This window comes from Scatophagus argus, chromosome 4 (assembly GCF_020382885.2).
Source record: "Scatophagus argus isolate fScaArg1 chromosome 4, fScaArg1.pri, whole genome shotgun sequence".
Classification (NCBI taxonomy): Eukaryota; Metazoa; Chordata; class Actinopteri; family Scatophagidae; genus Scatophagus; species Scatophagus argus.
Window position 1 is genome coordinate 14,445,549 of NC_058496.1, and position 21,623 is coordinate 14,467,171.

General features: G+C 41.5%; 2 protein-coding genes across 3 annotated transcripts; one reads left to right on the forward strand and one right to left on the reverse strand.

Annotated features, from left to right (window-relative positions):
- Positions 1 to 345: 345 nt before the first annotated feature.
- Positions 346 to 6,427, reverse strand: lipg (lipase, endothelial). 2 transcript variants are annotated; one of them, XM_046388035.1, is made up of 10 exons: positions 5,912 to 6,427; positions 4,599 to 4,786; positions 4,139 to 4,318; positions 3,003 to 3,114; positions 2,689 to 2,907; positions 2,300 to 2,542; positions 1,961 to 2,081; positions 1,404 to 1,631; positions 1,220 to 1,324; positions 346 to 1,092 (listed from the first exon to the last, which is right to left on the reverse strand). In XM_046388035.1, the coding sequence occupies exons 1-10, from the start codon at positions 6,000 to 6,002 to the stop codon at positions 1,080 to 1,082; spliced, it is 1,500 nt and encodes a 499-aa protein (XP_046243991.1). In that variant the 5' UTR covers positions 6,003 to 6,427; the 3' UTR covers positions 346 to 1,079. The 2 variants fall into 2 exon arrangements, with proteins under 2 accessions (XP_046243991.1, XP_046243992.1); XM_046388036.1 differs by lacking the exon at positions 5,912 to 6,427 and having other exon boundaries at positions 4,412 to 4,741.
- A 2,790-nt stretch (positions 6,428 to 9,217) lies between these two features.
- On the forward strand, positions 9,218 to 19,143 carry LOC124058602 (E3 ubiquitin-protein ligase KCMF1-like). The gene is made up of 7 exons (XM_046388043.1): positions 9,218 to 9,414; positions 11,202 to 11,369; positions 12,469 to 12,608; positions 13,375 to 13,476; positions 14,955 to 15,135; positions 16,502 to 16,820; positions 17,484 to 19,143. The coding sequence occupies exons 1-7, from the start codon at positions 9,399 to 9,401 to the stop codon at positions 17,809 to 17,811; spliced, it is 1,254 nt and encodes a 417-aa protein (XP_046243999.1). The 5' UTR covers positions 9,218 to 9,398; the 3' UTR covers positions 17,812 to 19,143.
- Positions 19,144 to 21,623: the final 2,480 nt, after the last annotated feature.

The window sequence follows — 21,623 nt, forward strand, 5'->3', positions numbered from 1 at the left end:
CTAAGGCATCAGCAACATTTACATATTACAAATCGCTGGTCACACAAGGTGGCAGCATCACATCTCACAAATTATTGTCACCGCACACTGCAACCCCGTTAGGCTCTCAAAAGCTCATATGTGTGTTCCAGTAAACAATTTGTTAAACTAGTGAAATGTAAAAATTAACTGGAAAGGAAGTAAGCTTGTGGTGCAAATCCTAGCTTACATGTTGCCGATTTTGTGAAAGAGCCAGTTTACTATTATTAATGAACTCGACAGTGAACTAAACCCATCCTTACTGAGGCACATCACAGCCAAGCCCAGAAGTCTTTAAACACTTGTGACAGCTAAATTAAACGACAGTTTCTACAAATAACCGGTGAATTTATTTTTCAGAAAAAAAGAAAGAAAGAACACAAAACAACAAAAATTTACATTATGTACATAAACACACCAAATAAGCCTCATACATTGACCTCAGAATCTCAGAAAGATAGTGTGCAATGAGATCAGGTATCTCCTTCAGTTATACAGTGTATCAATAATCTCTCAGCAGAAAGGCACACTTCTTGGTCATAAAAAGCACAAACACCCACACGTAACTACGACACACACATACATTACCACACACACCTAGGAGAAACGCATTCAACATATGCCTCATCACGGGATATCCTCCGATAAATAACATTGGTCTCGCAGTGCTTCCATTTTTTTTTCATAAATAAAAAAAAAAAGAAAAAAAAATATCTTAAAATGTACAGTACAGCGACTACAACTGCTGGTGTATGTCCACTAGCACAGATCTGTATTCTACGTTAATAGTCCATACAAAGGATGTCCTGCAACTCCTCTGGCAATCTTAACATGTTTAGGACAGCCCTTCGATTCCAGCCTGTGCGTCATGTTCCAGCTCTCAAACTGGATGGACCCCAGAGTCCTTGTTTCCGAAACCAATGGAAACCTTCCTGGTGCAATCCAGTCAAGCCCTTCCCACTGTGCTCTGATCAATCTTCGTCCTATGAAAAGTGCTTCTTGCTGATCCATGTTGGGTCCCCCAAGGTGATGGTGCACTGGTTGTTGGAAGTGCTGAGTTGTTACATGGGCAGCCTGTCAACCAAGACAGCTTTCAGTTACTAGGAATAATCACATGCACTGCATAATACAGCCTCTTAATTTACAGTTCAATCAAATATTATTTCATGCAGGATATCCATCATTTTATCAATGTTCCTACCGTTTTCTTGGTTTCACTTCCCAGCCATCACGACATTTCACAAAAGTTATTGATTCCCCTGGCGAAAATTCAGTTTTTGCAGGGTCTTGTGCGCAGAATGTAAACCTGAGAAAGAAGAATTGTCAGGAAATGTTTGTCCAGAAAAATACATCCCGGTGTCTAGACAACTGTTCCCCCTACATACTTCTTTTGCGTTTCTCCAGCCTTCACACGAATCCGCCGAACTTCCAGTACAGGTTTGAGAGGCTTTGTGTTCCAGGACCAGAACGTCTTCTTAATGTTCTTCCAAACCGAGTTCCAGGAATCAGAATCTCCTTCCCAGCTCAGACGGATCTTCAGCAGGTCACCAATATCCTCCTCAGTAAACACCAAGAAGGTGTTGGTAAGGTTCAGACCAATTATGCCATCATGGCTGGTTGAAGGGAGGAGAGATCAGGTTAAGTCAGGTGTCATGAAAACAGAATACAAAAGTTCAAGCAGCTGTGTGCTCAAATCAGTCATTTTAATTCTGCCCCAATTACATCAAAGAAATAGTTGAGTAACTAAAGCAGATATCATGCTGAAAAATCTGAGCTGCTGTCTGCTTTCTAAACATCTTGTCATGTCATTTATGTCCAAAGCTATGAGTGCAATTTGAAAAGATCTGAACTAACAAGAGTCAGATGTCAATATTCCACATAGTCTGCCCACTTTGTAATATCACAGGCAGTTTTGCAGGAAGGATTTAGATTTTGTACTTACACATCAACAGATATGTCTGAAGTATCATTATGCTCTCCGTACAACCTTACATGAAAGGTTGGATCTGCGTTATCTGACTGTTTTCTGTTGAACACGTGCATCTTCATCTGATAGTGATAGCCTTAAAAGAGAACCAAAAACAGCGTTAATGTTTGATCCATCATGGAATTGTGTGCAATAGTAGATAACTTGATATAAAGGTAAAATATAACAGACTATTTATGATCTGATTTATGGTAGTGCTGCTTATCAGTTTTACTGTGGCAAGTAAACTCCATAATAATAAAAGATAAAACTGACTGCAACGCATTTCCAGGTCATATCCTTACAGTAACTCACCTCCGAAGGGCGTTTCAGCACGTGTCTTCAGATACATTTTACTGTTGCGCCTCTTGCGCATCTTTCTGGCGTTGTAGCCAATGTTGTTGCAGCGATTTTTACGGCAGCTGAGGCAGATGCCCTTCTTGAAGCGATCGGGGCCAGTGCACTGGTAGGCAAAGCTCATGTGGTCCTTGTTCATCAGGGAGTCCACAAACAAGTGCACAGCGCGCTCATGCTCACACTTCATCACTTCCATGAAATCTGGAGAGAAGGAAGAAGGCAAGTGGGTATACTGTATACGGTAAAACAGAACACAACGATAGCTATACTGCCATGATAGGTGGACAACTTAATGATGGATGGAGATGAGTGCAACATTGTTTAAGAGGCATTTATTAAGAACTTACTTCCAGCTACTGCCAGCACATCACCCAGTGCACAGCCAGGCTGCACATCACCACCATTGGGGTAGATGTCAATGTCCCCAATTGGCTGCTGTATCCCAATGCTGACACCCAAAGCCTCTCGAGTGTATGTGTGCAAAACGTCCACAAAGTCAGCATCATCTGGGGAGAGGCGCCTCTGCTCATCTACATCCTCAAACATTGGTCCTGCTGGGTCTAGACCTGTCAAGAATGAAAAATGAGACAGAGGGTCACTAAACTGACGCAGCACCATCTTTGAGGAGCACTCACTGCAGATGCATTTGCACTCAACTTACCAGTGATCCTACCAATGGTCCCTCGTACATAAGTTCCTGCGTAGCCAGCTACATGAGCACCTAAACTGTAGCCGATCATGTGCACATTCTCAAGAGGGAGCTGCTGCTCATCCTGTTAGAGAAGAAAAATGTACAACACTCACATCAGCAGCTGCCACCATGAGCACTAACGCACACTGAACAAATCCTGGATTTCGGCCAGCGATGATCAGTCATGCCTGCAGTTGAGCCAAGCTCAGTTAACCCGGACAGAATCTACTGTCAGTCCCTTCCATGCAACAGCGCCTCCACCATCTGTCTCAGTTTGTCTCCATGAAATACTCTTTGTGCATGTTTACAACTACGTGGAAGCTTGCCTGAAACTCGCCTCACTTGCCATTTGTGCACTGGTCCAATTTTGTGACAGTCCTGCTGAATGGCAATTGTTGTCTTTGTCTCCTTATTAAATACTCTGATGAGTACTGATCTAAAAAAGGTACTTAAAGAGGCAAACTATCAAATATCCTAAGCTGTGGAGACAACATACCAGAAAGACACTGAGCTCCTGCCTCAGGGAGATGTGGGAATTCCAAGAACATCCTAATTCTAAAAGGTTAACAGAATGGATATTTAACATACCATTTCACTTCTTCAAACGTTTAGACAGTTCTGTCATGCTCACAAAAGGCTGTGATCTTGTAAATCACTCTGATAGTAAGACAGAAGGGGGACGGGTGTTATGGATTTTCAGGTACTAAACCTGCTCTTCTGTCACTCAGCATTACTGACTTGACTGCCAGGACAGCTCAGATCACTCACTACACCATGATTCAGCACATCCTGTCACACCAGATAATTTAAGAGATCCATTTATACATTCATCTTAACACATTAAAGGCCCCTTTGGTTTTATAAGACCAAGATATGTCAAAGGTGGCTGGTAACATGTGCATGAAGGTATAGCGGTATTTGGTCAAATGTTACAATGAACTGGTACAGTGCCACTGCAGATGACAAGCTCACTCTTCCTTTGGAACAACCTAAATAGAAACCCAAGCATGCGTTTGATCATTTAGCTCCAGCAGACCACTCAAACGTGAATTTATAGGAGCAAACTTTCACAAAGTTACTTTCTTAGTATAAATGACTCTACACACCTGAAGCCAGTTGAGCATGGTGGCAATATCCAGACCAACGCTCAGGGTGTGGTTGACTGCATCAGGGTACAGCTGCTGAGCCATCGACAGCCAGTCAACAACAACCACATTGGCCTCCGTTTCACGCTGTATCACTGCAGAGACCAGCTTGGACATCCAGTTTTCGAACATTCCACTCATCTGTGGAAAACAAAACAAAAGACAACAGAAAATTCAGCCAGACTACTTTAACCTGGTGACCTCTCTCTGATACTCTGCACTCTGTTAGCTTACATTCACATGATAAATTCCAACAATCAACAAGCACTCAGGCTGGAGAGACAGCACTTCCATCCATGCAATACAGAAGTTCCCTTCATTCGAGTCAGAGATGAAGGTTGCAGTTTGTAAAGTGTGACCTATATAGAGAAAGAGAGGGACTGCAAATAGATAAGGAGAGTACAAATTTCAACTTGTGTACCGTCCAGCCGTGGATGATGAAGATGGTCTTGGCTGTAACATTGAAGCCACACTCCTCTAGACGTTCCCTCTTGCCAGTCTGCAGGTAGCAGCCCTCTTGGTCCAGATCTAAATTTTTTTTCCTCATGTTATACTTGATGGTGCCATAGAGAGCCTTGCTGTCTGTTGACAACTCATCCAATCCACTGTCTGGGGGGAACAATGACACAAAACACGTGAGAAAACGTTGGCTCTCCTGATCTAGTAAAAAAAGATCCTCAATTTAAAAAAAAAAAAAATCTATTTCAAAACACACATACAATCCAGCCAATCACGCTTCACACTTGCAGAAGAAAGAGATCAACTCGCTTTTGCAGCGTAAATGCGCTAAAATAAATGCCGGTTGAGTGCAGGTTGTTCCGGGGGCGCAGGCGCAGAGCCAAAATGTCACCGTTGTATGTTCTTTATTTCATCCCGTCTTTCACACAGTTGCAGTCAAAGATCGTATAATTAAATCTGACTTTAACACACCGCTCTCGGGCCTGAAGCTAAAACGGTATAATTAACGCGTTTGACTGACGCAAGAAGCCTTTGGAAGCAATGCCAAGATGCCAACATCTTAACCAAAGATTTTGAGTGAGAAAAGAAAAAGACAACACATAAATGATGGATATGGAGGATTGTTTTAAGTGTACACGGCCCGAATAGATTTTAGTAAAAGGCATTTGTTTGGTCTCTTTTGTTTGATTCTCGATGAAGGGGTTGAATGAATGAATACCACTCTTGCTAAATGTAGCCGCGCAAAGGAGAAACGTCAGGTCTGAATTTAAAACATGAACTCAACACCCTTTGGTAGCGGGCCACACAGACCAAAATGACTTCAGCTCGGTAGTAAAAACGGTGGTGAGCGGTCCGCGGTAAAACGCGGATTCAGCGGAACATCTTTCCAAATAGTCCACACAGACGTGGCGTTGTGTGTCCTCCACCTGGAGCTCTGCGTCAAGACTCCTGCTGCTCTCCCAAAAAGGACACGTAGCAGTCGTGTCTTTTAAATCCATCCCCGTTTTTCTGGTTCACTCTGCCCGCCACACTTGTTCGCATTTGTAATTTCGCCCCAAGAGCCCGAAAAATACGGATTAATTAAACAGATTAATGTGTGGAAATGCCAGGTTTGAGCTACTTATCATATTTTTCATTCGTAGATCTCCACAAGCGCGTTATTGCCCCGCTTAACATGTATGATGTTACGTTTTGACACTTTCTTTCGAAGCTGGGCAGGAAATGAATGACAGAAATGAATGGACACAAGCAATGGACACAAAAGCAATTTCTTACCCTTAAGAACAGCGTTTTCCCCAAGAGCGGATGAGAAGAGCACAGCAGCACACTGTAGGAAAATCCACAGTAATAGAGCTTTATGATTCATTTCTCAGTCACAAGCGAGTGTGGAGGAATTACAAGTTTCCCGGAAAGATAAAATATATTTTTTGTAATGCTGTTGGGAGCGCGGTAGGTGAGGGAGTTTAGATCCACTGGTAACAAAGAGCAACAGAGCCGGTGGTGCGTTTTGGTGCGCACCGCTCAAGAAATGTATAAACCGGGATCAAGCGTGTGATTAGAGTTTTAAATAGTTTCCCCTTTTCAGTCATCTGATCATCGGCTGATCTATCGTGGATCTTATTGGTCAAGCCCCCAATTCTTTACGTTGAAGGCGTGGCAATGCTGAATGAAGTTGTAGACGTCTCACGATGTGACCGTTTTACGCCTTGTGGGGTGTGTACAGCTGACGCAAGAGCATCGTAAAGCATATCCAGTAGCTCACTGTTGGTATGAAGGTCAACCGGCGCACACCTTTGTTTCCCAACTGGATTCAAACAACGCGCAAAAATAATGACTAAACAGTTGACGAGCTTGTGAGACACACTGACACGAGGAGGCGCCACCAGAGAAGACTTTTGTTTCAAATCTTACAGTAATAGACCTGTAAATAATGAAAAAAAAAAACATCTCTCATTGGTGAGTATCATACGTGGGAAACCCACAATGGCAATATTTAAAAGGCTCCGACCCATAGGTGGGGGGATGGCGACAAGGCTCTCCCTGAAAGCATCGTCCTCTTTGCCTGGCGCGCTGCCAAACCATCAGCTTAGCTCACCGACCGGCTTCAATTGATGAGAAGAATGGGCGCCCTCACGCAAGGGTCTCTGCTACAATAACACCACTGTTTTGCATACATACATGAGGAACCCCCCCACGCAGCAGACCCAGCTTACCTGGTATATAAACAGTTTTACGCATCTTTGCAAACAATGTCACTACAAAGTCATGCTGCTGGTGACAACAGTGAGTCAGTCAAGAAGACATTTAACTATTCTAGGGGTCATTCCTCAGATCATTAGATCATCTATCTATCTATCTATCTATCTATCTATCTATCTATCTATCTATCTATCTATCTATCTCTTTTTAGATTTTTGATTAAATGGGCTGTATAATAAGAACAAATTATTTATTTGAATTCTTTTTTGTTTTACCAGCTTATATTTCTTATATGTATATAATGCTATTTTATATTGATAGTAGTTAGTATTGGTTATTGGGCTTATACCAGGATCAGGGAAACTAATTTCGTTCCACCTCATGTGTCTACATGTGTGAAATGACAATAAAGCTCCTTGAATCCTCAGTATGACCTGGGCTGACTTGATTATAATTATTTTTAATCAAACTTTTTTAAAATCAAAGCTTCAATGTTAGAAACATGTCCCTTTCAGAAGAGGAAAGGAGGGATGTGCGTGATAAAGGAGCATTCAAAATAACTTGTGCTATTTTTACCAATGTATTAATAGATATTCTGTACACTTGTGAGAACATAGCAGAAGGTGGGTGATGCTGCCTCCGGAGAGGGCACTAGAGTTCAGCTGAGGAGGTGATGCAATACAGTACAAAGTGTAAAATTGACAGACATCAGTGATCTCTGAAGTGTGCCAGTTGTTATTGCATCACAAGATACAGCCTGTATTTCTTGTAATTTCCTGTAATTTCTTTGAGGAGATGTTGACAATACACTGAACCGATCTTTGAGGACACAGTCATTCATTTAATTCACACAATTTATTATTCCAAATGGCATTGAGACCTGTCAACTTATGATATTTAAAATGTTATGTTTTAGGAGGATTTGGTCTGGCTTGTGACAAAATGACTAAATAAGTTTGATTGTACGTTTTCCTTTTTTTTTATTTCTTTTTCTGAACATCACAGTGATAAAGCTCTTTCTGAAGAAGTGTTTTTTTTCTTCCTTTTTTTTTTCAGGAATAAGAGCAAAATTCAAAGTCTTCCCAGAATCTGTCTGTTGGTCAGGCCTGATGTCAGACATTGGCAGTTATATTTAATTCAAAGTTAAAGTCACTTCTCATGTAGGGGTATTGTTATTCTTTCCGTCCACACACCACAGCCAGCTGCATAGTCTCAGTGCCAGTTTGATTCTGCACTATGCTGACCTATCCTGATTTTATCCTGCAAGGTCTGTTTGGCAAAAAATAACAATGAGGCCCTGTGAAATTCTCAAACGATCAAGTAAACCTACACAGGCAGCAGAGATAGTATAATTTAACTTTATCTTTATCTTGTGTAACCTTGTTCTGACTCATTCCTGAAGTCATTGTCAAAAAACCTCAGGTATGAACCATGAAGTCAGAACAAGGTCTGCAAATCACTGAGTTTTGAGCTTTTGAGTTCAGTGTGCTCCTTGGTTTTTACTTTAAACGCAAAACCCTCTAAATCTAATAACTTTTAAACTTGTGTACCTTCCATTGTGTTTCTCCGTGTACTGAGTTGAGGAGGACATGCATTCACCTTTTAATACATGAATAGTTCCATTGTTTCATAAGGAAGCTCCCTGCATGATGTAAGCGGCTGTGCATTTTATAAAGAGAGCGGATGGGAGATGGATTCCAGGTCTGCACAAACGGTCATCTCTATTATTTGCTTAACAGTGCATATGTAATTGCATTTTGCAATAATTTTCATAAGTTCTGTCTAAATTAAAGCATTCAGAGATGCTCTTAATGTTATCACTCTAAGCCATTATTTGTTAAATGTTATTTTTAATACCAGTCAGAACAGGAAGATTTTTTTAGGTTAACGGGTGGTAGCCAATGATCTTATGGTGTGCAGGTCTAACTATTATGTAGCCTACTCAGAATATGACGTGACAGACTTTCAGGTTTAATTGTCCTATAAAGATCTAATCTCTGTTTTAAGGTCTGCCTCAGTTCAGTTCAATTCAATTTTAATCAGTACTATTTTCCAGTCAATCCTCTGTACAATACACATATTGAAACAAACAGTGAAGCCTATTGTAGCCTTTACAGTAAGACATACAATACTTACAAAGATGGAGCCCTATCAGGTACAGGAAACACGTCTGAGAGGAGTTTTTCTAACTATCCGCAAAGATGGAGAAAGAACAAAACTGTAATTCAATTTATTTATTACTCATAACGAATCTTTAAAAAAAGAAATCTTTGCTTTTGTGCGGTACTCTTAGAGCTCTTTTAAAAGCAATATCTCTGCAACTCACCTGCTATGGCGACCTTCGTGCCAAAAATGAGTAAACACCGCCGCTGTGTGGACAGAGTGCATCGCGTCGGACAGTGACACAGCAGGAGGCGGAGGGGGGCATTGAGCCAGACCGGATCCTTCATGAGGGAAGAGGCCAGGGACAGCCAGCCTACCCCGGCTCCTCTTCTCTTCACTGATATTATTCTGTATTGCAAGCCAGGGAGCCCGAGTAGGGGGCTGCATTAGTGTTCATAGGATGTCCCGTCATGAAGGTAAGAATACACTCCAACACAGAGTGAGCAACTCGGTGTTTGTGACAAAAACGTTGGCAGAGCACCGCTAGCTAACGTTAGCTAGCCGAGAATTTTGTTTTGCAGCCCATCCTGGCTAGCGTTGACTAGTGCAGCAAGGTTGCAGTGTAATTTCGTGGGGACCCATTATGGCGGCCACAAACTGTATATCTAAACCAGCGGACATTGTAACAGATTATTTATGTTTCAAAGAATGGACACCAGTCTGCGTCAGTACACCAGTGCAACGTTGGCATATAAACGGAAGAAGCTAGTTAACGTTAGCTAAGTGTGCCAGCTAGCCTGCAAGCTAACTGGTAATAGGTTATGTAGGTTAACGAGCTGGAGAGCAAGGGGGAGTGCCGTGAATAGGAAACATAAGAGAGCAACAAATCCTAGTGGCGTTGTGGGGTCGTAGCTTGTCATATTGTTAATGTTAGCTAGTTTTAGCCCTCTTTCTGGTATCAGTTGGGCAGTATATTCCAGTTTGGCAAGCTAACGTTTAGCAAACCAAGATTCACCTCGTCCTTGTGGCCAACCTTGTTGCGTTTGAAGTTAGTTCTTCGTGTCAGCTAGACGTCAGTTAATATTGTCAATAGATGTTTCAGCTCACCAACCAGTAAAAAAATGAGTTAGACAAAGTCTAACAGCAGCTGTCAAGCTTGTCAGCTAACAGTTAAGCTAACGGAGGCTGGTTTATTCGTTAAATACTCAGCCAGCAGCGAAGGTTAGTCAGGCCTGAGCGGCCTTTACTTTCCATTCCTCTGTTGTTGTTGTTGTTGACAACCTTACTGTCAGTAGCCATCAGGTTATTTATGTCTGAGATGTAAGTGCTACTGTCATTAACGTTTCTGTAACAGCAAGATGCCAGCCGCTGCACGGCGAGATCAGGTTGACACTGAGCTTTTACAGAGTGCTTGCTATGAATGGAGATAAGAGGGAGTTTAAACAGGCTGGTGTCATACAATACAGGAGATTGCACGACTGTCCTAGTCAATCAAGAATGGCCTAGACTTAAACCTAGAGGGTCCAGTTTACCAATCATGTGGCTGATTAGATTAGACTGTTGATATATTGTGTTGGAATATAAATAGTGGAGAGGATGACTTTATGAATGAGCGAGGTGTTCTAAGATGAATGGGGCAGACATTAGTCTACAGTCTACAAGTCTCTTGGTTAGTTAGATGGTTTCTTAAGGGTGTGGGCACGGTAACATACCTGTATTACATGATGCAGTACAAAATCCCTGCAGTAAATACACATGTGACGCTTGATGTTCATTTTTGTTTGGAGAATGTGAAAAAAGGTGTTGTTTCTAGTTTACTCAGAGACATCTATTTGGATTAATTTTTTAAACATTGCCTTCTTGTGTCACAAATGAGGCGATGACATCTCAGCCATATCCCCTCATCACCATGACAAAGGCAAATATGCAATTAAAACAACTAAATACACAATGAACAGCAAATCTAATGTACTCCTGTTCTTTGCAGCAGTGCCACAAAAAGAGATGAATCAACTCCTGCCACTGATGCAGTTTAAACATTACTGTAGAAGGATGTAGTATTTATTGCAGGGCAACCTTGATAGATTGCATTGTATTTCGAGGTTGTTCATGATCTGTACATACCATGCACAATAGACAGACGTTTGCCTAATTCAAGCAGATCTTCATGATTCTGCCAATTAGAATGACACATTTCACCACCTATCTTTTTAATATTTTGTTATTTGCATTTTCTTGAGATGCCATCTCTTTCTTCCCTCAGGTGTCAGCTGTGATGCATGTTTAAAAGGCAACTTCAGAGGTCGACGATACAAATGTTTAATTTGCTACGACTACGATCTGTGTGCATCATGCTATGAGAGCGGTGCAACCACAACTAGACACACCACAGAGCATCCCATGCAGTGTATATTAACTCGAGTCGACTTTGGTAAGTAGAATTGATATTGTCATCAGGTTAATTATGAGCAGAGTGCGCAGAATACACTTGAATACAGTGTATTAGCATTTGCTGCATATCACATTTGAGCTCTTAAGATAAATCCCAAACCGGACACATGCTATCTACAAAATGAGTCTCATAGTGGTTTATCACCTCAGTGTATGTCAGTCAGACATTATCCTTTGCTGAGTTTCAGCATTGAACTGTCAAAAAAAAGAAAAATGGTATGACTTCATCTGGCTGTATTCAGGAGAGCTGTGTGCATGTGTGTGTGTGTACACGCAAGCATATGGTGTGTTGGGTGACAGAACAAACTGTTGTTGCAATTAATCAAGACCTAGCATTTATTTGTCATGTCATAATTAGAATAAATCTTTACAATGGTCAGTCCATGGAAACCTCCCATTGGTGATGTTAATAAGCTTGCATAAGTAAAACTGTTATAGTGTATGTTGTGTTTTGCTGGTACCGGCTTTTATTTTCAGATAGGAGTGCTGCTCCCCAGTGGCTTAGCAGAGACTCATTTGACCCAGCAATCCTGAGGAGATTTTGAGAGTGTTTTGTTGAGGTCCTGGGTTTGATTTATCTCAACACCAATATAACATATTGTCAAAGCACTATGGGGAGATCTTCCAATCCCAATTAAACCATACATGCTGTAAATTCAGTTAATATTAATGACTGGTAAACTTGGCGTTATAGTAGACCTGTTATAATATACCTGCACATATCTTTTAGTAAGCTATATTTAGTTATATATTATATTTTTGGAAATAATGATATGTCTGTGCAGTCTTTGGTTGAAAAGTATCACAGTATCAGTACTTTTGACAACCTTAGTTTTGACTGAATGGACTATTTTTCTGGCTTTTGGGCAACCACTTTTACAACTAATTCATGGTACTGTGAAATATCTTGGTATTTAGCCTTTCACACATTTGAAATGCTGTTTTGCAATGTGTTGGAAAAAATACAAACTGTTGCTGTAAACCCAGCAGAAGGTGCAAGCTCACAAATAAGTCCTCATTTGTATGTGTCTGTCAAAATATTTGCCCTGAATGCCATGTCCATCTTGATCCCCCTTCAGACCTGTACTATGGTGGAGAAGCGTTCTCGGTGGAACAGCCCCAGGCCTTCACATGTCCCTACTGTGGCAGGATGGGATACACAGAGATATCCCTGCAGGAACACGTGGCTGCAGAGCACACAGAGACTTCCACAGAAGTGGTGAGTTGTGTGTTGAAGCTTCACACACAGCCATCTATGAAAGCTTGACTATATGTTTACACAGATCTTAAAACCTGGAAACATTTAAATTCATGTTTATTTTTATGTGTATTTGCATGCCTCAGAATTTATTTTCAATTGAGTTTATTGAATCTGAGACTTGTCCCTCACGTTAGATGAGCTTGCTGGTTTGTAGGCTGTAGTATGTCACATTTTATTCTTTGTCTTGATTCACAGTGTCAAAGCTTAGTTCTGATGTCAGCTGAACTGCAAGTGATGTCAGGCAGACTGTGCAGCTCTATTTATAGATGTTCACTGTTGATCTTCTGACAGCAAGAAAACGCTGGTTTGAGCTGGCAGATTCCTCAATCTTGCTTGAGAGAGGTCTGGGCTGTTAACATGAAATATATTGGAGTGGCAAACTTAAATGTTGTTATGCACACTGGTGAAATGTCCACTGTACAATGAAATTAGTGTGCATTTTGAAAGTGTTTTTGTTTAGTTAAGGCATATTAATTGAGTACCATGTGACTGTAGCAGAGCTTCAGCCAGCAGATTAACCCACCACCACCACCACCAGCTATGAAACATTTAAAATCAGTCCTGAGTTTGGACATACTCAACACATAGCTGGACCTTTCTTGAGATTGCGTTTGTACAGTAGTTATCTCAGTGTTTGTTCAGGAAGATCCAGCAACAACTGGTGAATGCTGAGCAGTGAAATGTGCTTAGATTAACATGTACGCTCTCTCTTCCTGTCCTCTAGATCTGCCCCATATGTGCAGCACTGCCAGGTGGTGACCCGAATCATGTGACAGATGACTTTGCTGCTCATCTCACACTTGAACACAGAGCACCCAGAGACTTAATATCCTTTTCAGGTGGTTTTCACCCCTCCACAGACCTGACCATAACCTGGCTGAAATATTGACTATAGAAAATATGAGCTGAATTTGTGTTTCAGTCACTTGTGTGAAGAGAACAGATATTTCAAGGTTTCCGTGTGCAGACTATTCAGATATTCATGCTTATGCTGTGTGAAATAAGCGATGCTACTCGTGTCATCCACATTACTTGTCACTTTACATATTAGTGCACCAGGGAGGATCTGTTTATTGAAAATGATATTTGTTGACATTTGGCTAATCACATTAAAGTCTTCTATGGAGGTTTCCAAATCACAACAAAAAACAACAAGCAAATTTTATCGTTTTCTAGACGCAAACTGATAATGTATGTGATCTGCTGCTTCTTAGTGTTCCATTTCCCAGTGCGTTTGTGACGTTGAACATGACACACCAGAGCAGACAAAACAGAGAGTCAGACTCCTCTACTGGCAGTGGGAAATAAGTCAGTTGCAATTAGGAAATGTATTGTTGAGTGTGATATTTATATTTATATATATATATATATATATATATATATTGCATTTACCAGGTATTTCCATAGTTTAGTCGTGTTTCCCTGACCAGCTTTGTATTTCACTGAACAAATACTGCATCAAGTGTCATCTGTGTTGGGTTTCAAAAAGTGTAACCGCACATGAGACAGTTTTTGGTTCATGGCTGATGTAGTCTGACTCTCTCTATTTGTTTCTATACTAAGTCACTAAGTCACCGAGATTCACTTTCAGGTACTGCCATTTGACACTAATTAATTTAACATAAATTGATAGACTGCTCGGTCGTGCTGATGTGATTCAGTCAGTAGCTTTAAAAGTACAGAGTTCAGTTGTTATTCAGTTTGAATTAGACGAGTTGAGATGATGGCCTCTCAAGCAGACAGTGAAGAAAACTGAGAAATGGTTTTGTCTCTTTTGGAATCTCATTTGTATCAGTTAAAAAGCTGTGTGAAGCATTTAAATGGCAGCATCTACGTTTGCCTGTCAAGAATGAACTGAATTACTCTGTGAGCTGCACTCTGAATAGACTCGGAGGACTGACAACAGTGGCTTGTCTATTTATAGAGTACTTTAAGTATGTGCTGTGGAGATAACAAAAGAGGCAAAAATGCAGTTAAATCAAACAGATAGAACAAATGCACCCTAAACTCCAAAATATGGCCAGAGATTTTGTTTGTGGGTGTACCCAGTGTGATGTCCCATGTGTGGGTTCATGGTGGTGGCACATATGTGAGTAAACTGCAGCTGGTTCAGAAGGTCTGAGTGTAGTGAGCATTTGATATACAGAACAGAACTACATTTTTTTTTTTTTACAAGCAAAAATTACAAATCATCTTGGGTTTTAATAATTAAGTAATCAAAGTAAATAAATAAATAATGTGAACCATACAGATCATGAGTAGGACCATTAAGCTTTTGATGTGTTCCTTAATGGTGAGCTTCACGATGAGTCCAGTGGGGTGCGACATGTGAGGAGGATGTTTCACCCTGGGCGCGGGCTGGGGGGTCCGCGAGCCCGCAGGTCTAACATGCACTTCACCAGCAGCACCACAGGGGGGCTTTCCACCAGTCAGAGCTCCTCACAGAGCTCCAACTACAGCAGAGAGGCCATGGACCCCATAGCAGGTCAGTCACACAACACACACACACAGATGAGGAATCCTTGTTAACATGATAAACCCATGCTGACATGTCTGTATGTTAGAGACAGTTACAGGCTCTGCGTGAGGCACAGAACAAGAAGCTTCTGTAGGTCAGACAGAAAACAGTGTGTCATAATATAAATTGTCTCTCACACGGCCACAGATAAATTGTCTGCAGTAGCATAGATATGATACACGACCATTTTGTGTGTCAGTGTCCAATTAAAGCTAGTCTAGAGTTGTTGCTGTGGCAGTTCCTTGTTTATCCTGTTCCCAATTTTAATCCGGTTCAGTGCTTGGCATTTGCCATGTCAGCTCCAGCTGTGCCATAATGAGGGTCCCTGTTCAGGCTGCCTCACAAACGGGGCACCACCCTCCTCTCTAATGACCCGATATACCTGCTGCGCCATTTTCACTGTACAAGTTAAACTGGACGAGCTTCAGCCTTAAGACTTTGCTGCTGAGGGTCTTTATATGTGGCTTTTGAGCTATAGTGCTGAACTTTTGATTGTGGATCAGAGGTTGCACAGCCGTACCACTAGACTGTTGTCTGGTTATAGCTCTGTGACAGTGTAGTTCATTATCACTAGTTTTTGGGGATTAAAAACTGTGGCCAACATATTATTGCCATTTATTGCACACACTGTCTATTAAACTAGTGTACTGGCTTTCTGCCAGCCGTTCTTAACGCTAACTGGTGTTAAGGAAACATAGTCCATATCGAACTGACCTGATAATGGGAAATTGATTTTATTGGCCATCAACCGATAATGAAATTATAGCTGATAATACGAAGCCAAATTGTTTTCATTCACTGAACAAAAGCAGTATGTGGTGGCGGTATGTTGTTGATGTTGCTCATTATGTCGAACTGCTGCGTCTGAGTAGAGCCAGCCAGTGTAGACAGTGTAGAGGGCCAAACATGTCATCACCATTAGGACTTATTTATTTATTTACAGTTTCAGAGGAAGACAGTATGAAAGTAGTAGTAGAAAGCAGTTTGCAGTGCACAGGGGTTCAGAAAAGAAGGAAAACTTTTTTAATACGACTAATCTTACTAAAGCTGTGGAATATTAACTATGAATTTCTGCTCACTGCATCTTTCAAAAATACAAAAATGTGAAATCATCAGTTATCTGTCCATGTTGGCCACGAGAAGCATATAAGAATTGGTTATTGGTATCAACTGAAAAGAAAAAAAAAAATCCATATGGTATTACCCTTACCAGTATTGAGCAAATGTTGTGGGTAGTAGCACAGGACTGAACTGAGCGGCTCTTTGCTCCTTGTTGCAATCACCATTTCTGACATGAAGCTGCTGTCCTGTCCTCTCCATCCTGATCCTCCAGAGCTGCTATCCCAGTTGTCGGGGGTGCGGCGTTCAGCGGGCGGCCAGCTCAGCTCCGGCCCCTCGGCCTCTCAGCTGCAACAGCTTCAGATGCAACTCCAGTTGGAGCGTCAGCAGGCCCAGGCGGCGCGTCAGCAGTTAGAGACGGCCCGAAACGCCACCCGAGGTGGCGGCCGAGCCAATGCAATTCTCAATACCAATTCAGCCGCCGCAAACCCCAACCCCAGCGCCAATCACAATACCAACCCCAGTCCCAATCCGGGTCCAACTGAGTCCAACACACAGCATAATGCACATAGTTCCCAGTTTCTACTCAGCAGGTGGGATTGTTGTTTCTTTTTTATCTTTAAATGTCTTGACTCCTCCACTCAAATGTGCTTATTGTTGCTTAGCTTGAATGTTTTGCTTTCACTGCACCAAATCACACATTTGAACACCAGAAGCCTGTTGAAGGGGAAAGTTTTCCCAGGTGCTCTCTCTAACGTGATTTCTGGAGTTCTCTTGTAAACAAAGTTTCTGTTTCCATACAGTGTTTATTACCAAAACAGGTTTTGTATATTGTCATCTGACAAACATTGAATGCATTTCCTTCCCCTCAAAACATTTACAAAGCTGTTTTTTGAAAAATGTTTTGTTTAAATCTGTTTGCCTGCTAGCATTCATCACCTGCCTTCGCTGTAACATTGCTTCATCATGGCACATTTAAGTCACCTGTGTATCATGAATGTGTATCATGCCAACCAAACTGCACACCGAGAGAATTGACTTCTCAGTGAAGTTTGACAGTGTTTACATATTCTTAGATCATGGAATTTTCAATGAGGATCACATGTAATTTTAAGAACTTCTAGAGAATTTCTATGTTTTTAAAACACGTGGAGGGGATATTTAAGCTGTTTTTTTTAATTCTCTGCTGTCACCTGTTTTGCTTTCCATCTGTCTTGTCTTATCAGCTGTTAAATGATCCTTTCATCCCCCTGCAGGCTGAGCGAACCGCGGCTTTCTGAGGCAGAGAGGCAGGCATGCGAGGCCCAGTGGGCCGACAGGAGCCTGTTTGTGACGGAGCTGCTACTGTCCACGCTGCTGCCTGACGAGGACGCCTCGGCCTCCTCCTCCGAGGACGAGGACGACTGTCACGGCTCTTTGCGGAATTTCGCTGATTTCGAGGCCATGGGATGTGTTGAGGTCATGACCTTGGACGTGGCACTGGAGAACCTCAACCTCAAGGAGACAACGCCGGCTACCAAGACGATGAAAGCAACAACTAAAATGGCACCAACGAAGAAAGAGCCTCCTGCGCCGCCCCTTTGATGACATGGCCGCTCCCTCCCCTCAAACCACCATTGTAACTGGCTGACTGCTGAGTCGGTCCAACTGCCAATGGATGACAAAAAAGACTGCAGTTATTTTTGGCTTTGTTTTATTATTATTATTTTTTTTTCTCCGTGATTGTCATTTCAGCTCTGTCGCTCTCCACTCGACCCCATGTTTATTACGTTGTGTACATTGAATAAAAGTAGTGAGACGAGAGAATGTGAAAGCAAGCAAGCGTGGTGGGTGCGTGAGAGAAAGAAAACTATATAAATATATTATAGAAAAATCTATATGAAAGTTGATAATCAATTCCACATAACCCGTGTTTCCTCTAGCAGATGAGCAAAACGTAGTTAGCCGTTTAAGAGACAAACACATCACACACTCACCCAGGGAGAGGAGGCAGATGGAAACCTCTCCGATAAAAACGCTGCTGTGTATTTATAGTTATTAATTAAAGTGCTTGGATGGTTTACCACAACTTAAGCATGAGCTTAAATCACCATGTGCCCATTTTTAACTGCACAGTCACTAGATGGGGAGGTCTTTTGTTCAGACACCTGAGTAACTGTAAATTAATGGTGCTGAGTGCCACGTCACTGGCATTTCTGCACCACACACACACACACACACAACAAACTGAAAGCTGCATTTGGTTACATTCATGTCCAGTCTCAACTCCCTCCCCCTTCTTGTGTGACATCACATGTTTTGGGTCATGTGACCTTGCTTTATAGACTGTGGGCACTATGGTTTTGAAATGCATATCCAGTGTCCATTTATGTACACTACAGATGCTCTACATAAAGGTGTTACACAACTTGGAGGCAAACAGAGATGTCTTCAGTGTGACCATTTTCAGGCCTTTTCTAACATGGAAGAAAAAACACGGTTGTTTTTTGTTTTTGTTTTTTTTCTTTTTCTGTTTTCCTCTCTCTTTTACAGACAACCAGATGCTTTTTCTCAAGCTTCCCATGATCTGAAATTAATCTTCTCTCCATTACTCATGAATGCAAAGATTATTTATCATGTGACTTGAAGGAGAGAATCCTGTATTGCTCTTTCCATTAATTTCTCTCGGTCAAAAAGATCTTTGTATGCCTCCACTGCTACCTGAAGAAATGCAATGTATGTTTTTGGCTCTGCGAACACGCCAAATCACAGGGTAAAACTTAAAAGTTTGGAGGACAATAAAATTGTTTTGGATGGAAATGAACTAACCCAATCCTGCTCTCTGGTTTGTGTTTTCTCAGTTGCTAACTTCTTGGTGAGCATGTACAGCATATGGTAAAAATAAACACCTGTCTTACAGGTCAAGTTCAATCTCAATTAGTCTTGTCATCTCCATGTCCTCATTCACAGCCGCAGTGCAACATCAGACTAACGTGCTCGACTCAGTGGAGTAAAGGCGGACTGACAGACTAAAACAGACATTAAATATCTCACTTTAATATCCCATATAGTACTCCACCGATTTTGCATTATAGCACTGTTGGACACACAATGGCTAGTTTAAAAACCCGTAATTTGCCCTTGTCAAAATCGATTAAGCAGAACCAATTGTACCATTTGTCTTAATCCACGCATGCTTGTCAAAACGCGCCGCCTACATTACCCACAATGCCAACGGACCTACTCGATAGTTCAGTCCACGTTAAGCAGAGATGTGGAGTGGACTAAAGGTCTGATAAGCTCACACTTTCACCCTCACTTCATACATCACTCCCCCGGAACTTCAAAATTTGTCGTTCTGCTCCTAGCAACATTAGCACTGTAGCGAAGGAACATTAGCATTGTTGGCAAGTTACAGCGCCACCTGGCGTCCCGGAGCGGTAAAGTGCCCTACGTCTGCTAACGTCTGTATTCACGGTCTTGTGTCATGGAAACCGACCATATAGGGCCTAAGAATGTCAGCCGTCAAAGTAAAACATCCACGATATGTCCTGAATAACAAAACGTCTCCTGGTTGAGCAGTGCAAGCCATTCTTAATCTGTGGGAACACAGCAGTGCTGCAGCAAAACAAAAGGATGCAGTTTAATTTCAGATGGACTTTAAAAACATAAAACTCTCAGCGATTCTGGAAAATTTGGTTTCAATTTTTAGTCTCTTTAGGGCGTATACCAAAAAGCATCTGGCATCTGGATGGATAGATTTTAACATAAGAAGTCTGCTTCCAGCAACATGGAAGTGGTTCAGGTTCCCTCCGAATGGGAAAAATCAGTCATAAATGGTTGTGAATGTCACTCACCAACAGAAGGGACTGCAGACCTCAAGACTTTCAGCCCGATCCCTGATGAGACTTCTAATAGCGTGCTGGAGCCACACTTTATCACAGCTGAAGGGACTTTTCTGTTGTCAATTAGGGTGAACACTGGAACCACAAATTCAGAAATCAAGATGAACAAATACCTTTCACAAACCATCGACAGTGTCACTGTTTCTGGGATGCTGCGAACCTCTGACTGCAGGGAGGTCATGGTTTTCATTTCTTGCTGGTTACCGATTTAACCAACATGAAATGGAAACCATTATCCCATTGAATGTAAATGGTGCCACTTACTGTGTGCCAGCATCAAACCAGCATATTTCAGTGTTGCTGTAGAGACGTCTTAAATTAGACCCAGCACGGACAGCCGCAGTGCTGGGAACTTAAGGCGCAATCTGTGCCAAGTCACTGAATTATTATCTGAGCTCAAACCTCTAAATAACGGCAGCCTGAAAAGATCTGGCAGATTAATTCAGTCCTTAAAGAGGGTGGTTGCTCCAGGAAACCAAATGCACGCAGAGTGGCTGGAAATGAGCAGAGACAGAACCACAACATTAAATGTTTTAGGGCTCAGCGACATAGAGCAGATACACAGTTTCAAAACCAAAGTTAATGTGAGTATATTCAACTACACAGGTCACAAACCAAGTGCAGCATTTCCCAGTATCCTGAAGTATGTTAATAGGACATATATATCAATTTAACACAGTCAAGAAATAGTGGAATTATACACAGCTTTCACACAGCAGCCAAACCAGTAAATAAGCTGTTGTTGGGTTGATACTGCAAAGGAAAAATCATCAGTTAATAATAACCTGGGTCCAAATGTAAAATGAAAAATAGCGCAACTCTGGGACACTTCAGGTACGCATGCACAAAAGGACCAGTTTCATTAAAAAGTGCTTTCTGGGAGTTTAACATTAATCATGTTGATTGTTCAGGTTGCTCCAAACTGTTTTCCAGTCAATATCTTCACCGTCTCAACCAAGATCGCTACTCAGGATGTGGTGCAGAAATGCATTTTCTGCGCACCAACCGCCATTTGGACGATGACACAGCGACAACTACAGACACTGCGAATCAAATCTGAACTGCACCAACAGTTTTTGCATTGCCAAACAATGTCTTTCTTTCAAACTTTAATTCTGAATGTTAGATTAAAACAGCAATAAGGAAACTGCACAGCATACACAAATCACTTAACACTTTCAATCCTTTGCTATCCCATTTATATGAGTCCGGGATGAAGCAGTAACAGGATATTTTTAGGGGTAAGAGCAATTTTTTTCAGATTGCAGTAAGCACAAAAATAAGACACACAACTCAGTGGAATTTAGGTATTCTTTGTAATTTTAATTCCCATAATTTAGTTTAAATGCAGACAGTTTTCACTAAAATCTTAAATAAAACATTACAGTACAATATATGCAAATCAGAAGAGCTTTAAGATTTTGTAGAAGCAGGCTACAGTTTCTTTTGATATTTTTATTCATGTGTTTTGTTTTGTTTTGTTTTTTTTAATGTATTTTTTAAAGTTCTGAA